Genomic DNA, 26083 nt, shown 5'->3' with positions numbered 1-26083 from the left:
GAGTAAACATCAGGAGGAACTTTCTGGAATTAATAGCTGTTTGACAGCAGAACAGGTTCCCTCGGGAGGTGGTGGACTCTCCTTCCTTGGAGGGTTCTAAGCAGAGGTTGGATGCACATCTTTCATGGATGCTTTAGAAGAGATTCCTGTTTTGCAAGGGGGGGGGGTTCACAAGATGACCCTTGGGGTCAATTCCAGTTCTACAATTCTATGGTTCTACATAAGAGTAAGGCTGCACTTGCTGCTCCCTTCCATCATGCACTCATCGCCTGGTCCTATGCTCCTCCCCATGTATTGGAAGGTGAGGGTCTGCAGCAGGGAGCCCTGCTGCACTCATGTAAGCTCAATGCATGTTCACACATGGAGCTTACACAAGTACGGCAGACCCTCCACTTTCTCCTTCAGTATGTAGGGCCCGCAACCCCCCCTCAAGCAATGCTAATCACATGCTTGCATAGGACAAGGGGTTTGAATACATTCCTAAATATACAGAGGGGTGCATCAGCAGATCAGATTATGTATGTATCAAGCATATAGCAATCATGCCAATTTTCCCATGTTTTCCTAGCAAATGCTTGGCATGTCTCAGTCCTGTGGCCGGAACTCGTATTCTACATGGGTAGAAAATTTCGGGCTGGGCTGTTAGATGTTAAGTGGCATGTGAATGATACAAGCACGGTTATGTTTTTGCTGGGATTTCGACAATGAGATTCTTCATCCGACAGCAGAATTGCATCATTGCCACTAAATAGGCTGAGAACCTAATCCAAAGCACTAACAGCAGTCATAAGGAATAAGAGGATTCTAGAAATCATTATGAAACTAATACCCTCTGCGATCTTCTAAGTAACTGTTGGATACGCTTATTCTCCCCAGAGAATGGGGTGGAGGTATAATTGTATAACACTCACCGGTGCTACAATCAGTGCATAAAAGAGAAGCATCTGAAACGTGATTCTCATCCTTACATATTGCATCCATTCATCCCATTTGTGCTACACTTTATTTTAATGAATTAAGCAGGCTCATGCTGCCATCTGGTGGGCTGTATAAGGAACACCGTTTTTGATTTTGTTTTTTGCTGGCTATGCTTGCGCTAAGCAATGCATCTGCAACGTTACACCTGTGTAATAGATATGAAGTAGATAACGGTGAACAAAGCTAAAGTATTTTATTAATAATTTATTGTCAGTAAGAAAGACTGGCTAATGGTAGATTTCAGTAAAAACCTTTACAAGACCATTGCATCACAAATATACAGACACTATAAAACTGTGCCATGGTGGTTTTGGTTCTAAATAGGTATGCAGTGGCTTCCCTCCTCCCCTCCCCCCACACTTTTCAAGAAAGGAAAAATGTGTAACTGTCCTAGAGTACAGAAACCCAGGTGGGATATTTCCATGTTCGTCACCCAGAAAATATCAGGAATCTTTTACAGCTGGACATTATGTACACTTGGAAATGCATGATTACATAGAAATCTATAAATGAAATGTCACACTTCTGTGGAAAACAAAACAAAACGGTGAACTGCTGAATGCTATAAGACCCAGGGCATGTTGGTTTAACGGCACACTAAAAACACCACTAGAATCAGTGGAAATCAAGTTTCGAAAGTATCTACAAAATCTAGTTAAAATTATCGAAATCAAAACTGTACATAAAATTTACAAAAAGAGATAAGAAAAAAAAATGATTTGCTCTTGAACGATATAAATACATTTATCATGCTAAAATGAGGAAGTGGTATGTGTTTTTGCTTTATTTCTTTTAACATAGACAATGTAAGTACAAAAAACACTTTTTTGGGGGGATGGCACAGCCAATGGGAGACCTGTGATCAGTCAAGCAGTGGGAACGAGGTCAGGAAATGGTTAACAAGTTGAAATGAGCTACATGATCCAGTGCAGCCATGCCAGTTTTAGCTCACTGAAACGAAAGCGGCTCAAGCATTGCTGCCAAGAAAAATAAGCTCTCCGATATTTTTCTCTAGAATACTTTTATTTTTTAAGTTCATTAACATCCAGGCACTTTTAATTGAGGAAGGGTGTCAGACTTCTGTGTGGTGCTGAGGCTCGAGCGAAGGGATGATCACCTCTTCGAAATGTCCGTCGTCTCCACTCTCATAGTCACTCAGCATGGCCTCAGACTCCATTTCACAGCATGCCGACACGTCGGAGCAGGAAGCTGTGGAAGCGTACACAGACATGGACATGTTGTCTACGGGGGGCGCTTCGAAGTCTCTGCTGTACCCTACTGTGTAAGGAGCAAAGGGTTCTTTGTAATTCCCGGAGACTCCGTTGTTTGTGTTCTGAGGTTCCGACAGGTCTGGCGGATAGTGATGGGGAAGGTACTGGCTAAGATTGAACCTCTGCCTGCTCCTTGCAGAGGATCCCAAGCTACCTACAGCAGGCATGTCTCTGGATTGCTGTATTGAGTCAAACTGATCACTGTACTCGGGTGGCAACGGTGGGAGGTCGTCAGGCACTGGGAAGTCGTCTGGCGGAGGTGGAAAGTCACTCTCAATGTCGTAACCTCCAGGGTAGTAGTCTGCATCAATGGAATTTGGATCTGTATACAGGGGTGCCACCTCTTCAACCACCTCGTAATTCGGATACTCCTGTATGCCAGGCAGTTGGACATTGGGCATCCAGTCAGAGGTATCCCAGTGATAGCCTGAAGGGCAAAAACAAAGCAGGTTTCAGTATCTAACACTGAAAAATCAATATACTGCACCAAGGACAACACAACCACCAGTTATTAGAATACAAGAGGAATGGGAGGAATCTGCCCCCGAGGTTAACGAACATTCAACATTACAACAGCAAGGTCATGGTGCACCATGCAAATAGTTTATTGTATTATTCAAGTCTGGGCTAACTAGGATCACAACATACCTCAACCTAAAGTGAGCTAAGGAATGAGCTGGTACACAACGGCAGAAAAATCATTCTTTGTGTAAGATAAAAGTGTCTGGAAGCCTGTTAGTGGAACAAACTGGTGCATGGTAACTACATTTATCTCAATGTAACATATGCAACAAGCTCGTGGCTCTGTTTGAAATAAAAGCCTGGCATGATCTGAGCCGTGTTTACTCAGAAGTACGTCCTACCGAGCCCTGTGGTACTTACTCTGGAGTAACAGTGTGCAGAATTGCAAGATTAGTTCATCAAAATTAGCAAGATTATGATAATTTACCCCACTGATTTCAATGGGTTTTAAATTACAATTTGATTTTTCCGGACTGCGGCCAGTAAGTTGAAGATTCCCTAATTGTTAAAGCATCCATAACACTTACCAGTTTAGTATTAATGTTATTAATTGCTGCCCATCGGCTGTGGAGTTAATTTTATAACAGAACCCCTACAAAACTATTAGTAAGGACACTCAGGCATTCAAATGCAAAAACAAAAGTCTCCATAAAAGCCAATCATGCAGAAAATCACTTTCTGTTGTAGGGCAAGAATATAATATTGTACTTGAAACAAAAGTGCTTACTGGCTTGACTGGTAAAACATGGTTATGTTACAAGTATCAAGATTTTGTGATCCCTTCTACAAAGGGGAATTTGCACTGGGCTAGAATAAGTGTCCAGTAACTGGAGGGAAATAACTGCATACACACACAGTGAGCAAACCAAGTTAGTGTTGGGGGCCAAATATTAACAGAAACATTTCCATGAATGGCAACAAACAACTACATGCAGAAGTCACCTCTTGAATTGCTCAGGTCGGGAACAGCGAAAGACTCTTTAGGTGGCAAAGTGGAGAGAGAGGGAAAAAAGATGTGCAGTTAGGCATCAAGTAGTTCAAAAGAACTCAATAGCCTAAAAACAGTAAGAATGTACACAATGCCAACAGTAACAATACCCTTTCTACTGTCCCCTTGTAAGTTAAGGAAGGGGGATTTTATAGTTTAAAGGTGAGATCCAAAGAGATACTTTAGATATGCAAATAAGGTTCTAAAAACTTTATTATTCCCTTCAAACAGTCATATCACAAACTGCTTCTGTAAAGTCCCCAACTGGTCAGGTGGGATGTTGTTTCAAGAAACAAACTCTTGAGTGTGTAGAAATAATTGTGTGGTTCTTTGGATCCTGATCAAAGACAGAGCTTGGAAATAAGGATGGAGGCTCAGCAAGGTAAAAACCCTGCACACACATTATTGATTGAATACGGCTTCTCTGATAGGGCTTAATTGTTTTGTATATTTGTGTTTTTTTATCCTTCTGGAATCAGCTGTCTATTGTCATTATGCACAGCCTAATAGCTAAATAGATTACTGAAACAATGAAGCTGTCTAATAACCATAAACCTAAACTTCAAAAATTAGATTAATAGTTTGATAATATGGATTTATGAACCTGTTTTGCACAGACTAAAACAAAGCTTTTCATTACATAGTGAGCCTTGGTTGCCAGCTCAAATCATTGGTGTCCTAGCCATAGGCACCAAGGGGGGGAGGGGCCACGGGGCCCCCATATTCACGGTGTGTTGATGTCATGTGAAAACGCCATCGTGTGGCCCCCGGCCCCGTCAATCGCGAGGGCAAGGCAGCAGCCCTGATCCCTGCCCCTTACAAACCGAGGCTCTGTTGTATAAGATTTCAGGGGGATAGGTGTCTAAGGAAGTGTGCCATTGATTTAGTGCTTGCTGAGTAAAATATTAATGAAACGCAGCTGATTTTGAAGACTTCCTTTTAGGCTTTACAAGTGGGAACTGCAACAACATGTGGCAGCACAGAGTACTCTTGTTTGGGATTCCAGCCAGACAACCAGGACCCTTCCCCCCCACCAAGAATACAATATTCCGGAATACACCTTTTCCAACCCCTTTCCATCATTCAGCACTCTGTGGCATGCTCAATTGTCACTGAAAAGTCATCCCCCCTATTCCACCTCCTAAAATATGTTTTGAACTTCTGCAAATTTTGTGTTCCTCCAAATCTGCAGATACCTCTCTGCAGCTGGTGCCACATTGGCTACGTAAGGGTTGGCAGTCGGAAGATGAGTTTGCCATTACTAAATAGGATACATCTTGATCTCTTTCGTTGTCTAGCTCTTAACCCTGCTTCAAATGCCCTCCTGCAACTAAACCTGTAAGCAAGCCTAAGCATGTTCAGTGAAATTGTTTTTTTATTATGTTTTTGTTTTTAGCTTGTATTTTATGTTGTGAGATCTACAGATGAAGGGGTGGATACAAATAAAATAAATAAATAAAACAGCAGTACTCTCATTTCCTGTATATCCCTGCATTGTTTTCTTTCTGTTTCCCTGAGTTGAGAATGTTAAGATGATAAACTCATCTACAGCAGGAATGTATCCTCTTTCTACTCTATAAAGCTCCATGTATACTGATAGTGGCATTTGACAAACCAACTTACAACACATGCTAAGGGATGTCAGAAATGAAGCTTTTTTTTCAATTTCTCTATGCACAGCCCGTATCTAGATGACATAGTTATTTTTACAATTTTATTGTTTATCTAGCTTGACCCTAATGGAACATTTCCCACCCACTAATACAAACAGATACAGTGGTACCTTGGTTTAAGAACAGCTTAGTTTATGAATAACTTGGATTAAGAACACTGCAAACCTGGAAGTAGGTGTTTTGGTTTGTGAACTTTGCCTTGGAATAAGAACATGTTCCGCTTCCTGTTGATTGTGTTCCATTTGTAAATTAAGTCCCCTGTTGCTATGGGAAAGCATGCCTTGGTTTAAGAATACTTTGATTTAAGAACAGACTTCCGGAATGGATTAAGTTCATAAACCAAGGTACCACTGTAGATGTCTATCTATGCATAGAAGCTGATTCAAAGAGCATTTTCTACAGAGTCAAAAATGAGCAGGATAAAAGGAGAGGAGTATTTCCAAAAACATTAAAGTCTTGATTATTTTCTCCTTGTAGTCTACCATGCAGAAGAGGTGTACCCCAGGGAAAGAAGAAACCTATGCTGGGAAAAAGTTGTGGTACGAGCCTGGTGTGAACCAAAACTTTACTGAGGCTGGTACTATTGAGGCTGTCTGCAGGTACGTTAACAGGAGAACTAAATCTTTCGGATGATCAATATTTTCAGGTACTTTCTACTTTGCATGTCAACTGTATGCCTTGGAGAATATCACAGTATTTATATTGCACTTGTTCTGTGCATTTAAGATGCTTTGTGTACCATTCAGTAATTCTGTAAAGTAAGCTGTTTTATTATCACCATCATTACATAAGGGGAGAGCTGCATATTCTGAGTACTTAGTGGCCAGCCAGCAAATTAATGGCTGACCTAAAATTTAAACTGGAGACACCTCAGTTCATAGCTCATGTTGTTAAACATCGCACCAAACTTCCTTTCTGTTTGCATTCAACCACCCAGCTACAGTATCCCTAGGTAAAATGTACTTTAAACAGTGCCATAGCACTGTTCACTTGTTCACCTCTACTATCTCAACAGAAGGGGGGAAGTAGTATTGTTAATAGGATTGCTTCGTTTCTCTTCTGATTATGCAAGACCTACAAGGATTTTATGAGCTAAATCTTCATATATATATATTAACATAAACAAATCATAGAGATGTAGAGTTGGAAGAGACCCCTGGGGTCATCAAGTCCAACTTCCTGCAATGCAGGAAACTCAGCTAAAGCATTCAGGACAGATGACCATCTAACATCTGCTTAAAAATCTCCAAGGAAGGAGAGCCCACAGCTTCCCCAAGGAGTACTGTGTATAGCATGCACTAGTGTGAAATGTGCGCTTCGATCCTCTTCTCATTCATGACATTGCATGGGGCAGTTCTCGCTTGTTCCGGCCGCAAAACGAATGGCTTAAGAGCTGGGCGATATCTCCGATACTGGCGAAGCCTTTGTGCAGAGAAGAGGGAAGGGGGAAAATGCTGCAAGGAAGAACTTGGCCCTATGATGGCAGATTGCTACTGCTCACCTATGGGGAAGAACTGAGGCTGAGAGATAGGATGTCGGGGACTGGGCTGGACACTGAGGAATGGGCACTGGGACAATGCGGGTTTGGAGACTGACTTGGAAGAAGGGACCAGTGATCTGAGGGAGCCTGTAATATTCAAAGGCAGGAGAAGCTGCAGGATTGGAGAGTGGAGAACAGGTGCAAGGGGAGGAAGGGATAGATCAGGCTGGTGTAGAGTCAAGGAGAGGCATAGGCAAATTCAGCCCTCCAGATGTTTTGGGACTACAACTCCCATCATCCCTAGCTAACAGGACCAGTGGTCAGTTATGATAGGAAGTGTAGTCCCAAAACATCTGAAGGGCCGAGTTTGCCTATGCCTGGTCAAGGGCTTCCACACCTCCTCCTCCTGCCATCACCTCTCCTGTTCTACTGTCTCCCAGGACCAGAAGAGGACTGAAGTGGGAGGAGAAAAGGTTACAGCTCAGATAGGGGAGATACATAAACTGGGGGCAGAGCTTCTCTGTTGTGGCCGCTGCCTTATCAGGTGCACATCTAGGAGTAACTGAGACACACAGGACTGATGGGCATGCCTTCTCCTATCCTGGGAATGTACTTGTGATAATAAAGGGATAATCTGTGCTCAGTGATATGGTAACATGCCAGGATTTGATGCTGTTTTCATCTTGGAATGCCCTAGTGCATGAATACATGCAGAGGTGGTCTTTTCGGAAATTGAGTAAAAAAAAAATGAGACTAGATTAAACATCCCCATTTGTATGTCTATTAAAGCAAACAAATGTGTATACTGTTTATAAGAAATGATGTATCTTATTTTAATACCTCCAATGTATTAATACATTCCTAGAAGAGAAATGCATGCAACGTTCTGCCCAGACCATAAATAAAAAGTGAAAACTATATACCTTCTTTTCCCACCGAGTCAACAACAGCATTGACAAGGTGTATTACAGTCACTAGGGAAGCTTGTAAAAAGTATGGGAAGGAGCAAATTAAAAGAGAAACTTATAATTAGCAGCAGTTTCAAACAGCATATAAAAGCATACCAAGAAACATAAAAAAGCTTAAAAATCTTCTAATAATTACACACAACTGCACAACGTTTCAAGTGGGGTTAGGCACATAATGTTTACACAAGCACCAGTGGCATTCTGTTCTGACTGGGAATACACATTCAAAAAAATTCTGTGCTTTTGCCTCTTTGAATATACTCTGGACTCTGCAAACAGCTCTAAATGAATGGTCTGGAAAGGTTATTAGAACGGCAAATGGATTGCAAAGATGAACATGCGTATATACATTTTAGCAATCATCAGGGCTCATTCGCACTTTACTTTTAGTATCTGGGAATGGATACTGAGGCGCAACATACATGTGTGCTGTGTCAATTGTGAATGGCACTCGTTGATTTAAACGGCCAATTTTCAACACACAAATGCCCAATTCTTTCTCAGTTGCTCCTATTCTTTTTTAAACAAGAAAAAAAATGGTTTAAATAGACATTCACCGTTCATAATCGATGCACTGCACATGTATATTATTTTATTTACAAAAAGAGTAAAGTGTGAACTAGTCCTAAGTCAAGTTTGCATCTATCATTTCACTGGTTCGTTTTACTGATACAATAATCCCCCCCCCAAAGGATTGCAGGTGGTAGATCAAAATTTGCTGAAATTCAAAATGGCATCTCAGTTCTGCAAATGGAACCTGTTTTATGGCTGTTATGTGTCCTAAAGCCCTATGCTGCTTCTCCACAGCTGGTCTGCAAACACCTCCCCTACAGCCAGTGCATAGGATGTTCACAATTTTTTAACTTCTAAAAAAGGAAGAATAAATAAGAATTCTGGGAAATATTCCAGCTTTTATGAGTGCAAAACCAAAGGTAAGAGGTGGGTAGGAATGTTGAGCAGGTTTTATGCAAAGTTCATGACAGGGGAAGGCAAGTTGAAGAATCAGAGAAAAGGTTAAGTGGAGGTCATTTTTAAAAGCACTAAAAGGTTTAATGAAACAGGCTTGGGTCAAGGCTATTTCATAAGGTAATGCAGCTGATGTGTAGGAAGAGGAAAAGGAGGACAGGTTCAGTGATCAGGGACTGAAATCTTTCCAGTGTTTTATTTTTCCATTTCCAAAGTTCGTTAGTAACAAGGTATGGATGCCAACTGCATATAAACGCTAGGCAAGCCCAACAGGTTCAAAATTATTGGCTATGATGGCTAAAGACAAGTAAAATAGAAAAGATAAATTTTCTTGGGGGGGGATCAGGAATTTTCCTGACATAAACTGAAAGCTTCCAATTCAAAGTTTTCTGGAATAGTCTACATCAGCAAGCAAGTGAACTGAGGATACAGCAAGCGAGCGAACTGAGGAGAAAATGGAGAGGGGCAGCAGAATAGGAACAGAAAGTCAGAGAAAGTGAGGGAAGAAGGGGAAGGGGGTGAAGTGGAGCCAAAAAATCACACAGAGCCCAGCAGTGGGAGAGGCTGCATGCTGCTGCATGGACAGAGGGAAGCGGGTGGGGAAGCAACACAAGATACAGAGGCAATGGGAATGTGAGTGGAAAAGCTGGAGAGTGGAGAGGGAAAATTTTGAAATAACCAGCCAAATCGTTGGCTAGAGTTCTCTGGTTCTCTAATTAACTGGCTGAGTGGAGAACTGGCAAGCTAAGTGTCATGCTCATAGCTGCATAATATTGTCAACTGTGACTTTCAATTCTGACATTTACCATTTGCATTCCTTTCTTTTATCACTCTGAAGCATACTAGCATATTTGGAACTTGCAGCCAGCCATAGAGAAACAAATGGTGCGTACTAGTTGTTATAGTGCAAAACTATAAACTCGTTTCAAAACTCTATTTCTGTTCTACAGCTTTTTTTAAGTTCCTTTCGTGCTGAAAAACCATTAATGCATATACATATAACAAACACACACACATACACAGAAACGTCACTGAAAGTGCTAGTGATCAGTAAAAAAATAAAAAAAACTTACTTTTCTTGGTTAAGTAATAAAAGGAAGTTTTATGTTGAGACCACAAACAAGTTAATACACTGAAATAAGCAGACAGGACATCTTGGCTGAGCATGAGCAAAATACTATGTATTTTAAAACGGTAGCCAATTATTTCCCTAAGCTTAGTAACAAAAACAGAAATGAAGCTTTGGAGTAATTTAAAAAATAACCCAATGAAGGTCAAATCCAAAGTAAATTCACTGAGTACTTTTGACAGGTCAGGGCCACTTTCAGAGTGTTTCTCTCACACTGACAATAGAATAGGGCCTGATTCAGTGAAGTGGAATGTCTTCCATGCACAGAGATTTGGCACACATCTGCTCCTTATCGTGGCATAAGCCAGATAGCAACACAGCTACAATAAAAGCCCTGCTGGACAACTTCCTTCATTACTAACGTAATCAGACTTACAAGCCAGTCCCTCATACTCTGCTTTCACTCAGTACTGCTCTGATCCATATGGGAGCTGAGGCAGCAGCAAGGAAAAAGAGGAGACAAATGAAGCAGTAATCCAGTTTTCAGACATTTTAAAACCTCACTCCATCCCACACACCTCCAATATTCATAACCTCACTATTTTTACAAAAAGAATACTCCTTGTCTTCACATCAAACATTAACCATTACAGGTTTAAACGACTTATATCCAGCTTACAACGTCGTCTGCAACTTATAATAATGCATCCCTGCAGTAGTGGCTCACTCACCCAGAGGGGTGGGGACACAGTAATGGCCTCCCGGCAGAAGCATCACTGCTGTTTACCAGGAGGCTGAGAGGCAATACTGAGGCGGCGTCTGTGTTGTGTGTTGCACCTGTGCAAGCGCCTGGTTGTCTCTGCCCATGCGCCAACTCACACCTCACTTTCCCAGCAAGTGGGAGTGCTGCTGCTGCTACTGGGAGGCCATTGCTGCAGTTCTCTGACCAACTGGGTGAGCCGGTCCTGACAGAATATGATATGCCTGTTGATATTTGTAATGCCAGCATGAGGCACCTATGCGGAGACAGTAGACAAGGAAGCAGAGCGACACGAAACAGCAAGGCTTCATCTACCTACCATTATCATCACATGATTCTGACTGGAACGAGCTAAGGGACTGGACCTCCGACACGCTCTCTCTAGCGCTGTAAGGCTGAGAAACCTTTTCTTCCAGGGGCTTCTTTGAAAGGCAAGAGTCAAGATCTACAACTTTAGCTGAAAGACAGAGAGACAGGCAGAAACAATTAATGTGACAACCAACTTCAACATGCCTCCACAAATATAGTTACAGTCGTACTTTGGTTTTTGAACAACTTAGTTCTCGAACGTTTTGGCTCCCAAACGTCGCAAACCCGGAAGTGAGTGTTCGAGTTTGTGAATTATTTTTGGGAGCCAAACATCCGACGGGGCTTCTGCGGCTTCCGATTGGCTGCAGGAGCTTCCTGCAGCCAATCAGAAGCCACGCTTTGGTTTTTGAAAGTTTTGGAAGTCGAATGGACTCCCGGAATGGATTCCATTCGAATTCCAAGGTACGACTGTACTAGAAACATGACAAAAAATTAAGCTTCACTGTTTTAAAACTCCAGCAGGCATTTTACTTGAAGCCTGATTTTATAGTTTTAACCGGTTTTTGTCTTTTCTGCGCTGCATTCTTTTGTACACTGCTCAGGAGATGATGCTGGTTAAATGGGATATAAATTGTCTAAATAAATATACAGTGGTACCTTGGTTTAAGAACAGCCGTTTGCCAACTATTCGGTTCATGAACTCCGCAAAACCGGAAGTAGTGTCCCAGTTTGCGAACTTTACCTCGGTCTAAGAACGGAATCCGAATGGTGGAAGGGCAACGGCGACAGGAGGCCTCATTAGGGAAAGTGTGCCTCAGTTTAAGAACGGTTTCTGTTTAAGAATGGACTTCCGGAACAGATTAAGTTCATAAACCGAGGTACCACTGTATAGCAAAACACTGCAGTATGCCAATCCCCTACAAATGTTTTTCAGAGCCAGTCTGAAATGGGAGCCTTTTAGTGCTGTTTAGGCCTTCTGCGGTGGGAAAGAGAAAAAAAATACGCATTTATTTCTTCTTCCTCACTCCCCTGAGACCTTCCCCCTGTTGTCCTATATAACTCTAGAAGGTTTGTGTGTTGACTGTTAGTCTTGAAGGTGAGCTGCAGGGTGGGCAGCTAAGGTATTGCTACCATTGTCCTTTCCTTTTATCTGAAACATCCCCTTATAGCACAGGAGAGGGATACTTCATCCCCAATATTCCTGCTAAGCAGCAGGCAGGGACTGCCTCTCCATTTCCCCCTTGGACACCCTAACATTCACTGCCTACACTTCTCTCAACTACAGCCTAAACCAAAAGATTCGCAGACTCTGCCAAAATTCTAGTTCCTTTAGATTCCCTTTTCCTCAACCACAAGGCAGACCTAAAAGCTGCTCACAGAAAACAGTGGAGAAATCCAGAATTTTGGCAAAGCTGTGACCGAAAAGCAGTCTTTCCCTCCTCTCCACAAAAGTTAGCAGCAAAATCAAGTATTTACTGCCTTTGATGTTCTACATCAACCTAGGAGTTCCCTCTTCCGAAAATGAGAGAGCTCTATTTTTATTTTAAATCTGTATGTCTTCAACCTTTGTAGACAACTGCTAAAAGGAGAAATCTCAATATCCTGCCAGCAAAGCTTTTTCAGTTCAAAAAGGAGGCTGCGGCTTACTGTCATAATCGAAGTCCCAGCTGGGCTTCTGTATTGAGTCGCTGTCTGATGGTGAATTGGATGGAGGTGGGGGAGGCAAATTCGGAGCCACACTGCAGACAGCCACTGCTTTCCTGTGGCCATGAACAGAATCTGGGTTAAAAGTAGTAAACTCTGGGTGCTCTGGAATTGTGGAACCTTCAAAAGAGTTCCTGTCTAGATTGTTCCTTGAGTCACTTGGAATGCTCGGAGTATATGAAATGGGACGAACAGGCACCTGGGGTGGAATGTCAGAATAAATGTTCTTATTCAGTTTGGAATCAAAGTACGGCCTTTGCAAGAATGCTGTTGTTGTTCCCAGATGTTTGTCTTCAGGTTCTGGCTGGCTTTTCTTCTTCTTCTTCCGGATGACTTGGCGGCAGAAGACAAAAATCCCAACCAGTATGAAGACCCCTGCTATGAAAATGATAATTCCAATGACTTCTGCTAAGCTAATGTTCCAGGGGGTTGAAACATATTTGTTCAGGACGTCGGCACAATGCCTTCCTCCAAATCCGTGGCTACAATTGCAGTGATAAGCGCCATATGTGTTCTCACAGAGAGCGCCGTTCTGACATGGGCTTTCTAAGCATTCATCAACATCGGTTAAACACCTGCAATGAAAAATTAACAGGTAAGGAACAGCTTACAAATGCAGAAAATGGGAAAGTGCAGGATATATTTATAATATCAGCACATAAATTTTTCCATGTTAAAAATACTGTGACTCATCTGGAGTATTGGGTGCCAGTTTTCATTTTTCTGATCATTATCATCAAACCCTCCAACATTTCTCCAATGAAAATAGGGATGTCTTATTTAATACTAATAATGCTATTATTTATGCCCTGCCCATCTGACTGGGTTGCCTCAGTCACTCATATAAAAACATGATAAAACACCAAACACTAAAAAACTTCCCTGTACAGGGCTGCCTTCAGATGTCTTCTAAAGGTTGCCTAGTTACTTATCACTTTGGCTCGGGAGCGCTGCATAACTTCATACTTTCCAACATTTTTCTGGTGAAAATAGGGGAGTCCTAAGGAAAAGTGGGATGTTCCAGGATAAAATCAGAAACCGGGAAGGCTTCTGTAAATCCAGGACTGTCCCTGGAAAACAGGGACACTTGGAGGGTCTGTATTATTGATTCTATTATTATTACATTTTGTTCTAATCTGGCCGTTTCTCTAAGGACCCCAGGACAGCACATATTGTCCATACCTTCTTTTTATGCTCAAACAACCCCCCATGCTTCCATGCCTACATGCCTTTATACAAGTTTATATGGAACTACACTTTTAATTATGTATTCTGTTTAAAGCATATGTGTAACAGACAGCAAGAATTATTATTTAATATAAAGATTCTTTGCATCAAGCAGTTACTCTGAACCAACCATATTTTCCAAACCATTTTCAAAGGCAGCCATGTATCCAATACACTGGAGCAGTTTTAACAGGATGTTACCAGAGCACAGACAATTGCAGCCTGGGAATTAATCACTTCATCACTTAGTGCCTCTTCTGGTACTCCACTCTAAGCTGGCACAGCAAGTTATTCAACAACTGGAACGCCAGCACTGGAAGAGCTCCTGTTGACTTGAGTTCTAAGTATGCCAGGGAGTAGGATTAGGAAACAGCTCTTATTAATGAGCCAGTCTTAATCTGGACAGAGCCTGGCCATCCTATTCCACCCAACCTCCTTCCCTTGCCGATTCCCCAAGCCCCTTCCTCGTTTTCTCCCATGCCAGCTGTTTTGCTGGCACCCTGGCTGGCAAGCAGGGAGAGGGATAAGAGAAAGGTCCCCCCCCCTCTGTTAGCAGTGCCCGACGTGCCACTGACTACACGGTGCACCAAGCTGTCTCACAAGTAGCCCCACCCCAACAAAAATGTGTTTTGAATTCAGGAAAATGCATTCTTCCATGAACTGAAATTACACAACTGGACACATTCATTTACCATACTGCAAACAAAGTGGCAGCCAAGTTGCTACACATGTGAGCTATTTTATCCCCAATTGGTTTAGCAGGTAAGTTGTAATGGGTTACCGCAGAAAGCCAAGGCAAAAAACAACCACCCCAAAACCAAACTGCTTGGGACAACTTTGCTGGACTGCCTTGTGAGAGCATCATAGTGGTGGTGAAATACTGCACTACATAGGGGACTCTAAACATGAGTTCTCACTCATGTTTGGTGTGGCAAGCCACCATTTTTCCTATTTTTATAGATGAAGGATGGAGTGTGTTCAGGCTCCACTAACAGTTTGCACTTGTGGCGCTTTGCCTTCTTTAGTTGATAAGGCTGTATATGCAGCTTCAAGGACACCAGCCAATAACATCACAGTAAATTCAAACCACGCTTCTCAGGTCCCGGCAGTGCTCACTGGATAACACTGGCTCAGAAATTCAGAAGATTTCAAAATCTCTTTAAATACTGGAATTCAGGAAGTATTCCATTGCTTGGAGAAAGAAACCAATTCATTATATTAAAAAAAAGAAAAGAAGCCAAATATGTAGGGAGGGGGAAGGTAAATCAACTTAAAATTGTATCTCAAATGATCTGCAGAAATGTTCTAAAACTTCCATAGCAAAATTACCTCCTTGTTCAAATGCGAACATTTTACCATTTAAAACTGCGAGCAAAAGGATGCTAATTCTAGTGCAGCTATGTTCTTCCCCCTGAAGTACAGAATGATCAGTACAAATCCCTGATCATGAAAGATAAAAGAGAAACCGCAAAGGAGAGCTAATCCCAGTTTATTTGCCTTCTGCTGTTTTCTAGTAAAACAATATTTCTGAAGATTTAATATTATGCTATAATGCAATGAAGAAAAAGGTGTTAACATCTGTAATACATGCCTCAATAATCAAGGAGACCTCTTTTGTACGTACACACACACACACACACACAGAGAGAGAGAGAGAGAGAGAGAGAGAGTTTGGTGTCGTCCTTGGAGTATGGGAACAATACCAGATGCAATGTATTCCCTTGTCTAGGATAAACTTGGCATAGTCCCCATCAATTTCAAGCAACACTAAATGCTACTGGCCATCCCTGAGCTGAATGCTTTGTAGACACACAATTCTGGGACCATTCTCACAATCAAATTTGTACTACAGCCTCCGACAGTAAATATACACTTTAAAAATAAAAAGATTCATCCTATATGCTAATCTTTGTAAGGGTTATGAACAGTACAAAGCTACCCACCTGTCTCCATGAAAACCTGCTTCACATTCACAAACAGGTCCATCTAAGCTATCAATACACTTTCCACTATTTTTGCATGGGTTGTCTTTGCAATATGGACCAATCTGACACCTGGAAATGGAAAAAAAGAGAACAGATCTTGTCAGTTGTCTTCAAAGCTATGAATAACATGAGTGTTGATGTTGACCCTCAGGTACAAGCAATGTTGGGTTGACTCCCATGTTTGCAAATGTGCCCAAAGGCTTGCAGGACCAAGTCTACCAAGTAAGACATGGTAGGACGTGACATAAAGGGCCTTTTCACATCTTATGGAAATAAAACTTGGGTTTGTGAATAAAACCATTCACTCAAAAGATGCACACACAATCTGGGATTCCTGATGAGTATGGGTTGCTTCCCATGGTGGCAGAAAACATTTCCTCTGGGGGAAGACTAGACACTCATTTTTTTTTACTGATTTCCACATCTCATTGTAGTCCTTCAAGCCATCCATGAAAAGCTGTTTTGAAAGTGGGGGGATCCTCTGGAATAGTATGGGATATTGCACTGAAGGCAGCAGTAGGTAGGGGACTGCAAAAAAAAAAAGAACAGGTGCCTGCCCCGTGTGAGTGGAAGCGCTTTTCATTGGTGCAAAGTCACCATTGGGATGTTTCTACTCATTGCTCACCCTTTATCTTTTAAAGTGTACATGTAAAACATCTTGGCCCTACACTTTAAGAAACTGCAGTGTGTGAAACTGTCTCAAAGGATTATCAGAGAGCGTTTATTCTAAAGGCAAAACATAACTTGGAAAAAAATACCATAGGTTTAATTCTGCTAGCAAAGAAGCCATACCTCTGACCAGTGTACAGTCCTCTGCACTGGCAGATAAAATCATCACTGACGGAAATGCAAGTGCCACCATAAAGGCACGGGTTGGAAGCACATGGGTTGACACTTAAATCACAGTGAGTGCCCATGAATAAAGATGCACATTTACAAAAATAACCTGCAAGAAAAACAGTATTAAAAAAAGTCACAGGTACCCACAAAGCAAAACACTGTTTTCTGTAATGCATGGAACCAACCTTCTATCAGATCCTCTCAAAATCCATGTAAAACAAAAACTAATGTTATTTTGAGCATAATCACAATATGAAAGCAATCCTAAGTTAAGAAGTTGCAAAAAGCCAGATAATAAGCTATAAGTGTTTCACTGATGTAACCAATTTATGGGATCATAACTTAAACCATAGCCATTTCAGAACTTAGTAGGTTGCTATAATACAAAGGACATAACAATTTCCATCCTGGAGCTAACACTGAAAAGGCCCCCAACTAGTTTCTGCTTATTTTGCCTGGTAAAAGGACAACACTCAAATAACGCAAGGAGGCTTGCAATGTCCTAAGATGTCCAAAGCTTTATTTTCATGCTCAGAAGCATTTTTAAAATCTTTTATTCTCCAAAGTAAACACAATTCTTAAATCTAGAGGTGCTGGTGCTGTCAGCTGTGCAGCCCAACAATAGGGCACTATATTTATATTTCTGTTGTAAAATGAATGCTTGATGAAATATAGGCCTATAGACAGTAAGTAAAATATCTCAAATAAGTTCTTTCTGCTAGTAAGAAATGAAGTTTCTCATTTAGGTGAACTCAAACACTCTGGCCACCGTATCATTAATTCAGCCACCAAGAATGAAAAGAGCACCCACTACTTAATACAAAGCAAATACTGTGAAAAAGCGCCAAACTTACCTCCACTGGGTAGTGGGTTACAAATGCCCCCATTCTGGCAAGGACTACTTGAACAATCCTCTGTCATAGTCAGTAAACACCCAGGGGATACATCCACAGATTCTTCCATGTGTGCGTAACTCCGTGGTTTGCTGTTCAGGGGCAATTCTTGGCCATTTAGTACAATGGAATCCATACAGCCTCTGAAGCCATTGCTAACCTGCGGGCTTCTTCCATGCCTCGCGCCTTGCTGCCGAATGTGACCGCCAAAAAACACATGGTTGTCCAGGTTCAGTGTCCTTAAAGTGCCAGGAGCAATGCCAGACGCGGTGTGTACCCTGTCCAGAATCAGCTTGGCATAGTTCCCATCAACTTCAAGGGACACCGAATGCCACTGGCCGTCGTTGATCTGCGTGCTCTGCACAGACACAATCCCAGGGCCACTTCCGCAGTCAAATTTGTACTGCAGCCTCCCATGGTGGATCTAAGCAAAGAGAAAAGGCAACACATAAAAAGAGGTCCTCTCTCTCTCTCTCTCTCTGTCCCCCAGCTTCATTTGCAGCAACAGCCCAGTGTGGCGTTACCTCCCGTTGCCACTAATAAGTGATGCACCTGCAGGATCCAGACTGAAACCACCTTGCTTCCTTACTCACGAGGTGATGCTGGGTGAAAGGGGCATGAGCACACCACTTGGCAGGCAATGGCTGCCAGGAACGGCAGCATGCACCACGATGCAGGATTCTACCTATTGGCCACTACATGCGGGACAAATAAGCAGCAGAACCCTATTAAGCAAAACTCCCATATGAGCAGAAGCTGCTAGTTATGTTAAAGCAATATTGATGCTGGGAGCTTTGATTACACCTATAGTGATCATTTGGTGGCATATCTTAACCTTTTGGCTTAAATGTAGTGCTTTGCTTTATTTTTTTCTTCTTAAGAGTAAGGTTATGATTATTAAGCAGAATACTTTCAGTGTTGAAAGATCAAGGGGGTTCACTTTGGTGGAAATGACTGTGCTTTATATATATTTTCAACCTCCAGTTACTGCTGGCCACACACACACACACACACACACACACACACACACACACACACTTTCATTCATTTTTCCATCTCAGTTAACACCTACCTTTTCACAGTGTTTCTTATCATCGCATAATAACGTGGGGCATATTTGTCTATAAACTGTCAGCAGCTGGAATATTTAAGCATCATTTCCAATACTGTAGAAGGCATCACATACTTTACTAAATATGTACTGTCTATTGCCTGCTTATTTACAGGGTGTTCAGTTATATGTCGTTGGTTGGAATCAAATGAGTTATTCTAAGCCTGGGACAATTTAGGTGCAAATTAGATTTCAAAGTGAGTGTGTTAAGGCAGTTTTTTGCACAGTTTAAGGCTTCTAGCATTTGAAACTAACACACCTCTAAAATGCTATAGTCCGTTCCTCGGGCATACATAACAACCGCTTGAGTTGAGTACGTCCTGAGTCTCATAGTGAGTTTCATTTCTTCCTTGTTCTCATTTTCCATGAGGCGATACTTCATGTAGCTGCTTCCAGTAAAAGTCACTGATGGTCCAACCGATACTTTTAAAAAAGGAGAAGGAGAGGGCTATGACTCAAAGCTTCATTTCTCAGCAAGAAGGCTGAAGACAAAGCTGAAGGGTATTAGGAGTTAAAATCTTACCAGGGCACTGGGCATTGTTGCTTCCATGGCAAATGCAAGTAAACTTTCCTTCTCTGGGATCTGCTACACATTCTGTACCTTCAGGGCACGGATTCCCCTCACAGGCACTGCTCACAAGGGGACAGCTTCCTTCTGTAAATATAGATAATAGTTATATATAAATAGAGCAAGTTTTTATTTTTATCACATTCTTCCCAAACATGGCAATTTTTTTTTTAATGCAACGACTCCTAAAACTGAAAGCCTAATATTCTCCAGGCACAACGGGTGATGAAAATTATAGCTGTGTTAAAGTAGGTGACAAGGAAATAAGCAAGAAATTACAGGAGACATGGGATTCTTAAACTGCTATAATATGAGCTCCAGCTGGGAGAACTGCTCACCTGACACCGCAACACTTTCTTCTCCCGACATGACGCTATCCTAAAATGTTACCTAGCTAAAGCCGAACATATATTTTAACTGCTTCCATATCCCTTAAGGCTGCTGATCCACTTTTTTCAAGGGCACGCTATTTCCCCAAAGGTACTAGTAGAATTTCCTCTCAAAATCTATGCCGAAGATCTTGCGCAGAATCCATTTAAAGACAATGGAAGGCAAAAATGAAATTCTTCAAGTGCTTAAGAGATACTTTATTAGCTAAAGGAATAACTACCAGGTACATCTTCCCTATCTCATGAAATTGCTAGGCTTAAGACTGGAGCCTTAAAAGTAAGGAGTGCAATTAAACCCTCTGCGATGTGAAAGATCATACACAATTTATTTTCCAGCATACTTTGTAAGGTTACTTTACCTGTACAAAGACAGGCTGCAGTTCTCCGGTGATGCGGTGTGACAAAACTCAGCCTGGCAGTGCTGTGGGTTGACATGATGTTCTCATCTAGGGTCACTTTTTCTTCACAAAATTTCCAAGGGCAATCCAGGCCCGAACACAGCTTGAGGAAAACGCTGAGTATCCGGACGCCCAAGGTCTCTTCAAGGTCAGCCACAGAGGAGTTGATCTTATGGAGTAGGGCTCTGGTTGAATGCTGAGAACCAGCAGACTTTTCTACAAGCAGCAGCACATCAAGGTTCAATGGAGGATCAGACGGTTGCAGGCTAATAATCTGTATGTCATTTCTTCTGACTCCCAAGGTGGTCCTCAGAGCCCTCTGAAAATTGCGCCAATAGTCACCGATGAACTCCTCTGGGGCAAGGTTGGCAAAACGGAAAGCTATACTGTGGTTCAACAGTTCCTGCGTGATTTGTCGGATATGGACTGAAATGACAGCGGCGGTAGTAAACTTTCCATCTGTAACAGTAACGTTCAGCAGGTATTGTCCTACATCTAGCCTTTTGTGAGCTATCACCTTACCACCTGTGCTAGAGACAGAGAACACCGAGTCCATCTTGGGATCCAGGTGGTACGTCAAAGTGTCATAAACATCTTGATCAGTTGCATGTACTTTTCCAATGACACCGCCAGAATATTCCTCCCCAAAGGTTGTGATGAAGATTTCCAAGGGCAGAATTGCTGGAGGATGGATGCTTTCCTCAATGACCCTAATGTCCACATAAGTCAAAGATGACAACTGAGGTCTTCCATTATCAGCCACCTAGTGGAAAATGATGCACAAGCATTGAGTTTCTGCTCAATTTCATCAGCTTTTAACTAGAAGCTTTATATGATTATTAAAGAGGTCAAGGTCTTTAATGAATGCTTTGTACAGAAGAATTGACCAGCGAAGAGCTGTCACATTAAAATAGTGCAATTTGCTTCCAACTTCTGGAACGCAATTAAGAACCATCCATGCAGGTGTGGAGCTCCAACTACTGGAACTATTTCCAAAGAGTTGCCAATGGTTCTTGAAGAAGCTACTGCTAAACCTGCCACAGTGTTTTATGGAAAATATTAGCAATGAAGTAACCCGTTTCAAACAGCAGATGGCACTTTGAAAGCTTTCCCCCCCTTCGAAATCCAAACTCAAAGAAAGCTATTCTTTTCCCAGGAATCACAGAGCCACACACAAAACTATTCAATGAATGTATTTCTTGAGATACTGACAAGTTATCCAATTACGAATCTCCTAAATATGTTACTACACACGCCATTAAAATCAGAAGTCATCTATTTTGAGATTAGGAAGGAATTCTCTCCACTCCCTCCAGTTCAACTTAAATAGTGGTGAGGTTTTTGCCCTCTTGAGCTGGTGCTCTGAACTCTTAATGCACATGACTTAAGAGATGGTTCCCACAAATAACAGCAGGACCCTTATTGAAGCAACTACTCAGATGAACAGGGTGCAGCTGGAGAAACTTATAATTTACATGTTCAGGGGAAAGGAGCCAGGATCCTGCATGAGCTCACTACTTCAATGCTGGAGTTGCCTCTCAGGGTTGCTGTGAGGGCAGTACGGAGAGGGGAAGAGCCATGTATTTCCCCAGGAGTTATTTGAAGGGAAGGAGAGATATAAAAGCAAAAATGAATGAATGAATGAATTTTGTGCAGGTGCATCTGCCACAGGAAGAAACCTATGCTTACAAGAAGTTTCTTTAATTTCCATGCCATACCTCAGTCAAGAGCAGTACTGGGTAGTGAAGTAGTAGCTTTCAGTATAGTCACAGTGAAGGATACTCCAAATTGGTGTTAACTGATTTATACATTCCACACTAAATCACTACTTGGAATACGAAGCAGCACTCACAAATATTGTAAGTTCATCTGGAAGCCTTTCTCTTTTTCACTGATCTATAACCCACTCTGAGAGCTTTCTCAGCTAAGAAGTGGGGTAAAACGTTTTAAACACACACACACACACACACACACGTATTCCCTTCCCCATCACAAATGTTACAATACATTTCAAGCACCATATTGTGAACACTTTGCACCTTAACGTGAAGAAAATAATGGTCCTTCACTTTGCGTTTTAGTTGAATAGCGGTTGTAAGTACTCCTTGTTGAGTGATCTCAAAAGCGCTGTCTTCATTCCCACTGACAAAGGTGAAACGGAAAGGTGGTCCATTGTGGGAAGAATCCTTGTCTGTTACCATCAGCTGCTGGACATTAAACCCAATTGGCTTATTTTCCTACAAAAGAAAAAAGAAGAAGTTGTAGCAGCAAGTAAAGTAAGCAAAAAATAATCTGTTCACTCTTCTTATATACTAGATGACATTGCTTAGGTAGCCAAAACAGCAGCAGCCACACAAAAAATGGGAGTTATAAGCAAATTCTTGGGAGTCCCAAGATTTGAAGCTCCCCTCCCCAAAATAAATACCCCAAGGGGGGAAAAAGGCCCTATGGGAACAACTCCTGCATTCATTCCAAAAACGACATGTTTTTGAATTTCCATTCATCTGAAGCTTTTTTTACTTTAACTCAAAATAATATGCACTTTATATAACTAAAAAAATGTAAATAAGACCAGTTTAAACCTAAGTTGTTTAAAATTGAGCATATTTATTAAAAAATTTAAAAAGCTTTTGAAACCCTGTACTCCACCCCTCCCCAAAAGCCCCATCCCAACTGAGCTTGAAGAAGTTGGAAAACAAAATATGGTGAACTGAGCAATGGAATCTGCTGGGAAAGAGAAGGACAACCTGGTGTCAAGTGAGTCCAACTGAGAGAGAAAGAAAGACGTGCTGAAAGGGATAGGGAGTCAGGTGGAAAGTGGTCAGTTTTATATCTCTGTGTTCCTATCTCTCCACTGTTGTCCTTTGCTCTGTCTCTTTCTTAGAGAAAGGAACACAAGAGAACAGAAGAAGAGGCACACCAATATAAAAAAGGTAGCAAGAACAGAATATCAGGTTTTTTAGACAGACATTGGGTTTTTCCTTTCACATTACATAACCTGGCTCAGTTATATGCTGAATGCCACTAAGTACCATCGAGCCACCAGGAAAAGACACCCTGGAGAAACAGAGCAAACTAATTTACTGACTTGAAGAAGAAAAAAGGACATCTTAACTTTCTACTTTTCCTGTGATTTCTTTCTGATTAATAGGTTATACTAGCATCTTCTAAATGACCAGGTAGATAATATTATGTGAAAAAACATAACAGGCTGTATTCAATTAACATTTACCCAGAGTAGATCCATTAAGATCAATGAACTTATAGTTAGTCCCGTCCATTAGGTCTCCTCTGAATAAAAGTTCGCTCAATACAACCCAATGCCTGTCCCCAGGAAACTTAAATTCTGCTTTAAGAGCCTACTTCAGATTTCCCGAGGAAAGGGTTTTTTTAGGGTACTTAGACCTGCTAGGGTAGCTCAGCTGGTAGAGCATGATTCTCTTAATCTCAGAGTCGTGGGTTCAAGACCCACACTGGGCAAAAGATTCCTGCATTGCAGGAGTTTGGGCTAGATGATCCTTATGGTCCCTTCAGTGGGACGTGGGTGGCGCTGTGGGTTAAACCACAGAGCCTAGGGCTTGCCGATCAGAAGGTCGGTGGATCGAATCCGCGCGACAGGGTGAGCTCCCGTTGCTCAGTCCCTGCTCCTGCCAACCTAGCGGTTTGAAAGCACATCAAAGTGCAAGTAGATAAATAGGTACCACTCCAGATGGGAAGGTAAACGGCGCTTCCGTGTGCTGCTCTGGTTCGCCAAAAGCGGCTTAGTCATGCTGGCCACATGACCCAGAAGCTGTATGCCGGCTCCCTCGGCCAATAAAGTGAGATGAGCGCCACAACCCCAGAGTCGGCCATGACTGGACCTAATAGTCAGGGGTCCCTTTACCTATGGTCCCTTCAAACTCTATAATTCTATGAGACTCTATGACTAATCTCGATCTCTGTGCCTAGAGCCTATGAGAGGCCATGGCAGGCACATAAAGAGAAAATGAAAGGGGGAAAAATGCATGGGAATAGTTGATTCACTCCACAGTTGGGACGTAACTCTGCTGCAATTTCTCTAAAACGGCCACTGCTGAGGTAGGCTGGAGAGCAGAATGAAATACTGAGCTGACCTATTAGGACAATTCTTATGTGTAAAACAGCTGAGAGCTAAAAGATCCAGGATTACTTCCTGCCTGTGTTGTAACCTTCTTGTGAAGTAAATCTCTTAATCTCTCTGTCATTCCACTTCCTATCTGGTTAAAAGGAGGACAAAGCTCACTGTCTCCCATTCTTTGTCTGGTTCATACATTTATGCTGTAACCCTATCGTGTCCGAGGCAATACACTCGGTTATGTTGGCACAATTAGAACCTCTGCTTCTGTGACTTATTTTTGCCATACTGAAATCAAAGATTCAGCATTGTACTGTGTTGCATTATTATAAGAGGAATGGATACGTTGGGCAAACTGGATTCAACTCCACCAAGCTGTTTCTTTCCTAGCCTACTGCACAATAAACTCTCTGTGTACCGTTAAAAAAACACCCCCAACCCATTTATAAGAGCACATTCGCCAACATCTCTCTGCTGTTCTTCAGCTCAATCAACACTACCAGCTCTCTTCTTTCAAAGTGCATCCACACATCATTGTTGGTCAGTGAGTAATGGAAAATCCAAGATTCCTTCCCATTCCAATTCCAGCCTTCAGATGAGACTGTACAAACTTGCTTCTTGGTGCATCAGTTTAGATTTGGGAGTAAACACAAGGCTGTTAACAAACTAATCGAAGGGTGCCTATTTTGATCACCGCACAAGGCCCCTGCAAATTGTTAACAATTGCCACTCTTGATTACTCGCTAACTACTGCTTTCCAGCAAATCAACATTACGGAATCAATGAAGTGCTTTTCGTAATATGGAGGATTCAATAAAGCTGCTTACTGTAAGACCCTCCACGATGTGGTGTGCGCCTATGCCCTGCTTTTGGAAACACAACTTTTTTGCCCTCCTCTGTTGTTCAGGGAGGAAATCAAAGGCATTTTTTCTCCCAAAAGTTGGGCTTTTGTAAAAAGTACCAGCAGTGCCATGCTGTAACATCCTGCACAAAACTGTTATACCCTCTTTCTTCTCCGAGGCTGCAACATGGGGTAATTTATTTCCCTTCCTGTTTTTTGTTTTTGTTTTTCTTTTCAGGAGGCAGTGGGGAGACATTTTACAAGTCCATGCTCCCAAAGTCCAGTGCGCAGCATGGGGGGAAAGAATGGGAAGGAAATGAAAAATCATTTTGCTCAAAAGCACGGGCTTTTGCAGAAAACAGCAGCTGTGCCTTGTTGTTGCCTCTTGCAAAAACCTAATGGGAAGAGAAGAAGGCCACCTCCTTTAATACCCATTCCCCATGGAGAAAAGCAGCAGCAATTTCTTTCCCTCCTCCCATTAGCTTTTCTTGCAGGAGGAAGCTGGAAGGCATGGCTGGCACTTTCCTGCTCAACTAGTAAGAACAATATGACCTCTTCTTTCCTTTGCAGAAAATGGTGGCAGCGGTAGGGGTGGGAGATAGCTTCCATCCCCAGAAGCTGTGCTTTGACAAAAGGCACCAGCTTCGACTTACCTCTTTTGCTTCCTGCCAAACCCCCACAGAAAGGAAATAAAAGAATACTCCTTCTGGGGAGCAGAGGGGTGGTTTCTTTCCTTTCTCACTGGGTTTTTGTAGGACACAGCAACAGAGAGGTGCTGTTTGCCCTATCTTCAAAACCCCACCAAAAGGACAAACACTTATTCCTTCCCTGAATTACCTGTACCAGCTGTGGGAACCAAGGCACAGAGGGTACAATGGTGACACAAGTGGTCTGGCTAGTAAGCCAAGCCAAATTTTGCTTACCATTACCAGTATTATCAACTCCAAAACTTCAAACTGAAATAAAAATATTAACATTTTAATATACTACAGGACCAGTGCTTTTCTTCTAGGAAAAAAAGGTCAAGGTACTGCATACCCTTAAGTACCC

The 26083-nt window shown here is 42.0% G+C and overlaps 1 protein-coding gene across 7 annotated transcripts in view; it reads right to left on the bottom strand.

Moving 5' to 3' along the window:
* Window positions 1-1154: 1154 nt before the first annotated feature.
* Window positions 1155-26083, bottom strand: part of FAT1 (FAT atypical cadherin 1) — a 115062-nt gene continuing 90133 nt past the window's right edge. For 3 of the 7 annotated variants that reach the window (XM_083629846.1, XM_083629847.1, XM_083629848.1), the window contains exons 18-29: window positions 22139-22336; window positions 20061-20862; window positions 19268-19399; window positions 19004-19167; window positions 17595-18057; window positions 16693-16846; window positions 15859-15969; window positions 12632-13263; window positions 10995-11132; window positions 7836-7895; window positions 3714-3749; window positions 1155-2676 (exon numbers count right to left, since the gene is read on the bottom strand). In XM_083629846.1, coding sequence (XP_083485972.1) covers window positions 2051-2676; window positions 3714-3749; window positions 7836-7895; window positions 10995-11132; window positions 12632-13263; window positions 15859-15969; window positions 16693-16846; window positions 17595-18057; window positions 19004-19167; window positions 19268-19399; window positions 20061-20862; window positions 22139-22336 — 3516 coding nt within the window. In that variant the 3' untranslated portion in view covers window positions 1155-2050. Of the gene's footprint in view, window positions 2677-3713; window positions 3750-7835; window positions 7896-8563; window positions 10407-10994; window positions 11133-12631; window positions 13264-15858; window positions 15970-16692; window positions 16847-17594; window positions 18058-19003; window positions 19168-19267; window positions 19400-20060; window positions 20863-22138; window positions 22337-26083 lie in introns of those variants that run through there. The other 4 variants (XR_014551922.1, XM_083629849.1, XM_083629850.1 and 1 more) reach the window with 4 other exon arrangements.

Source organism: Podarcis filfolensis (genome assembly GCF_964270895.1).
Source record: "Podarcis filfolensis genome assembly, chromosome: 9".
NCBI classification, from domain to species: domain Eukaryota; kingdom Metazoa; phylum Chordata; class Lepidosauria; order Squamata; family Lacertidae; genus Podarcis; species Podarcis filfolensis.
Note: the sequence above shows the minus strand (reverse complement) of the source record. Positions and strands in the feature narration are given on the sequence as shown.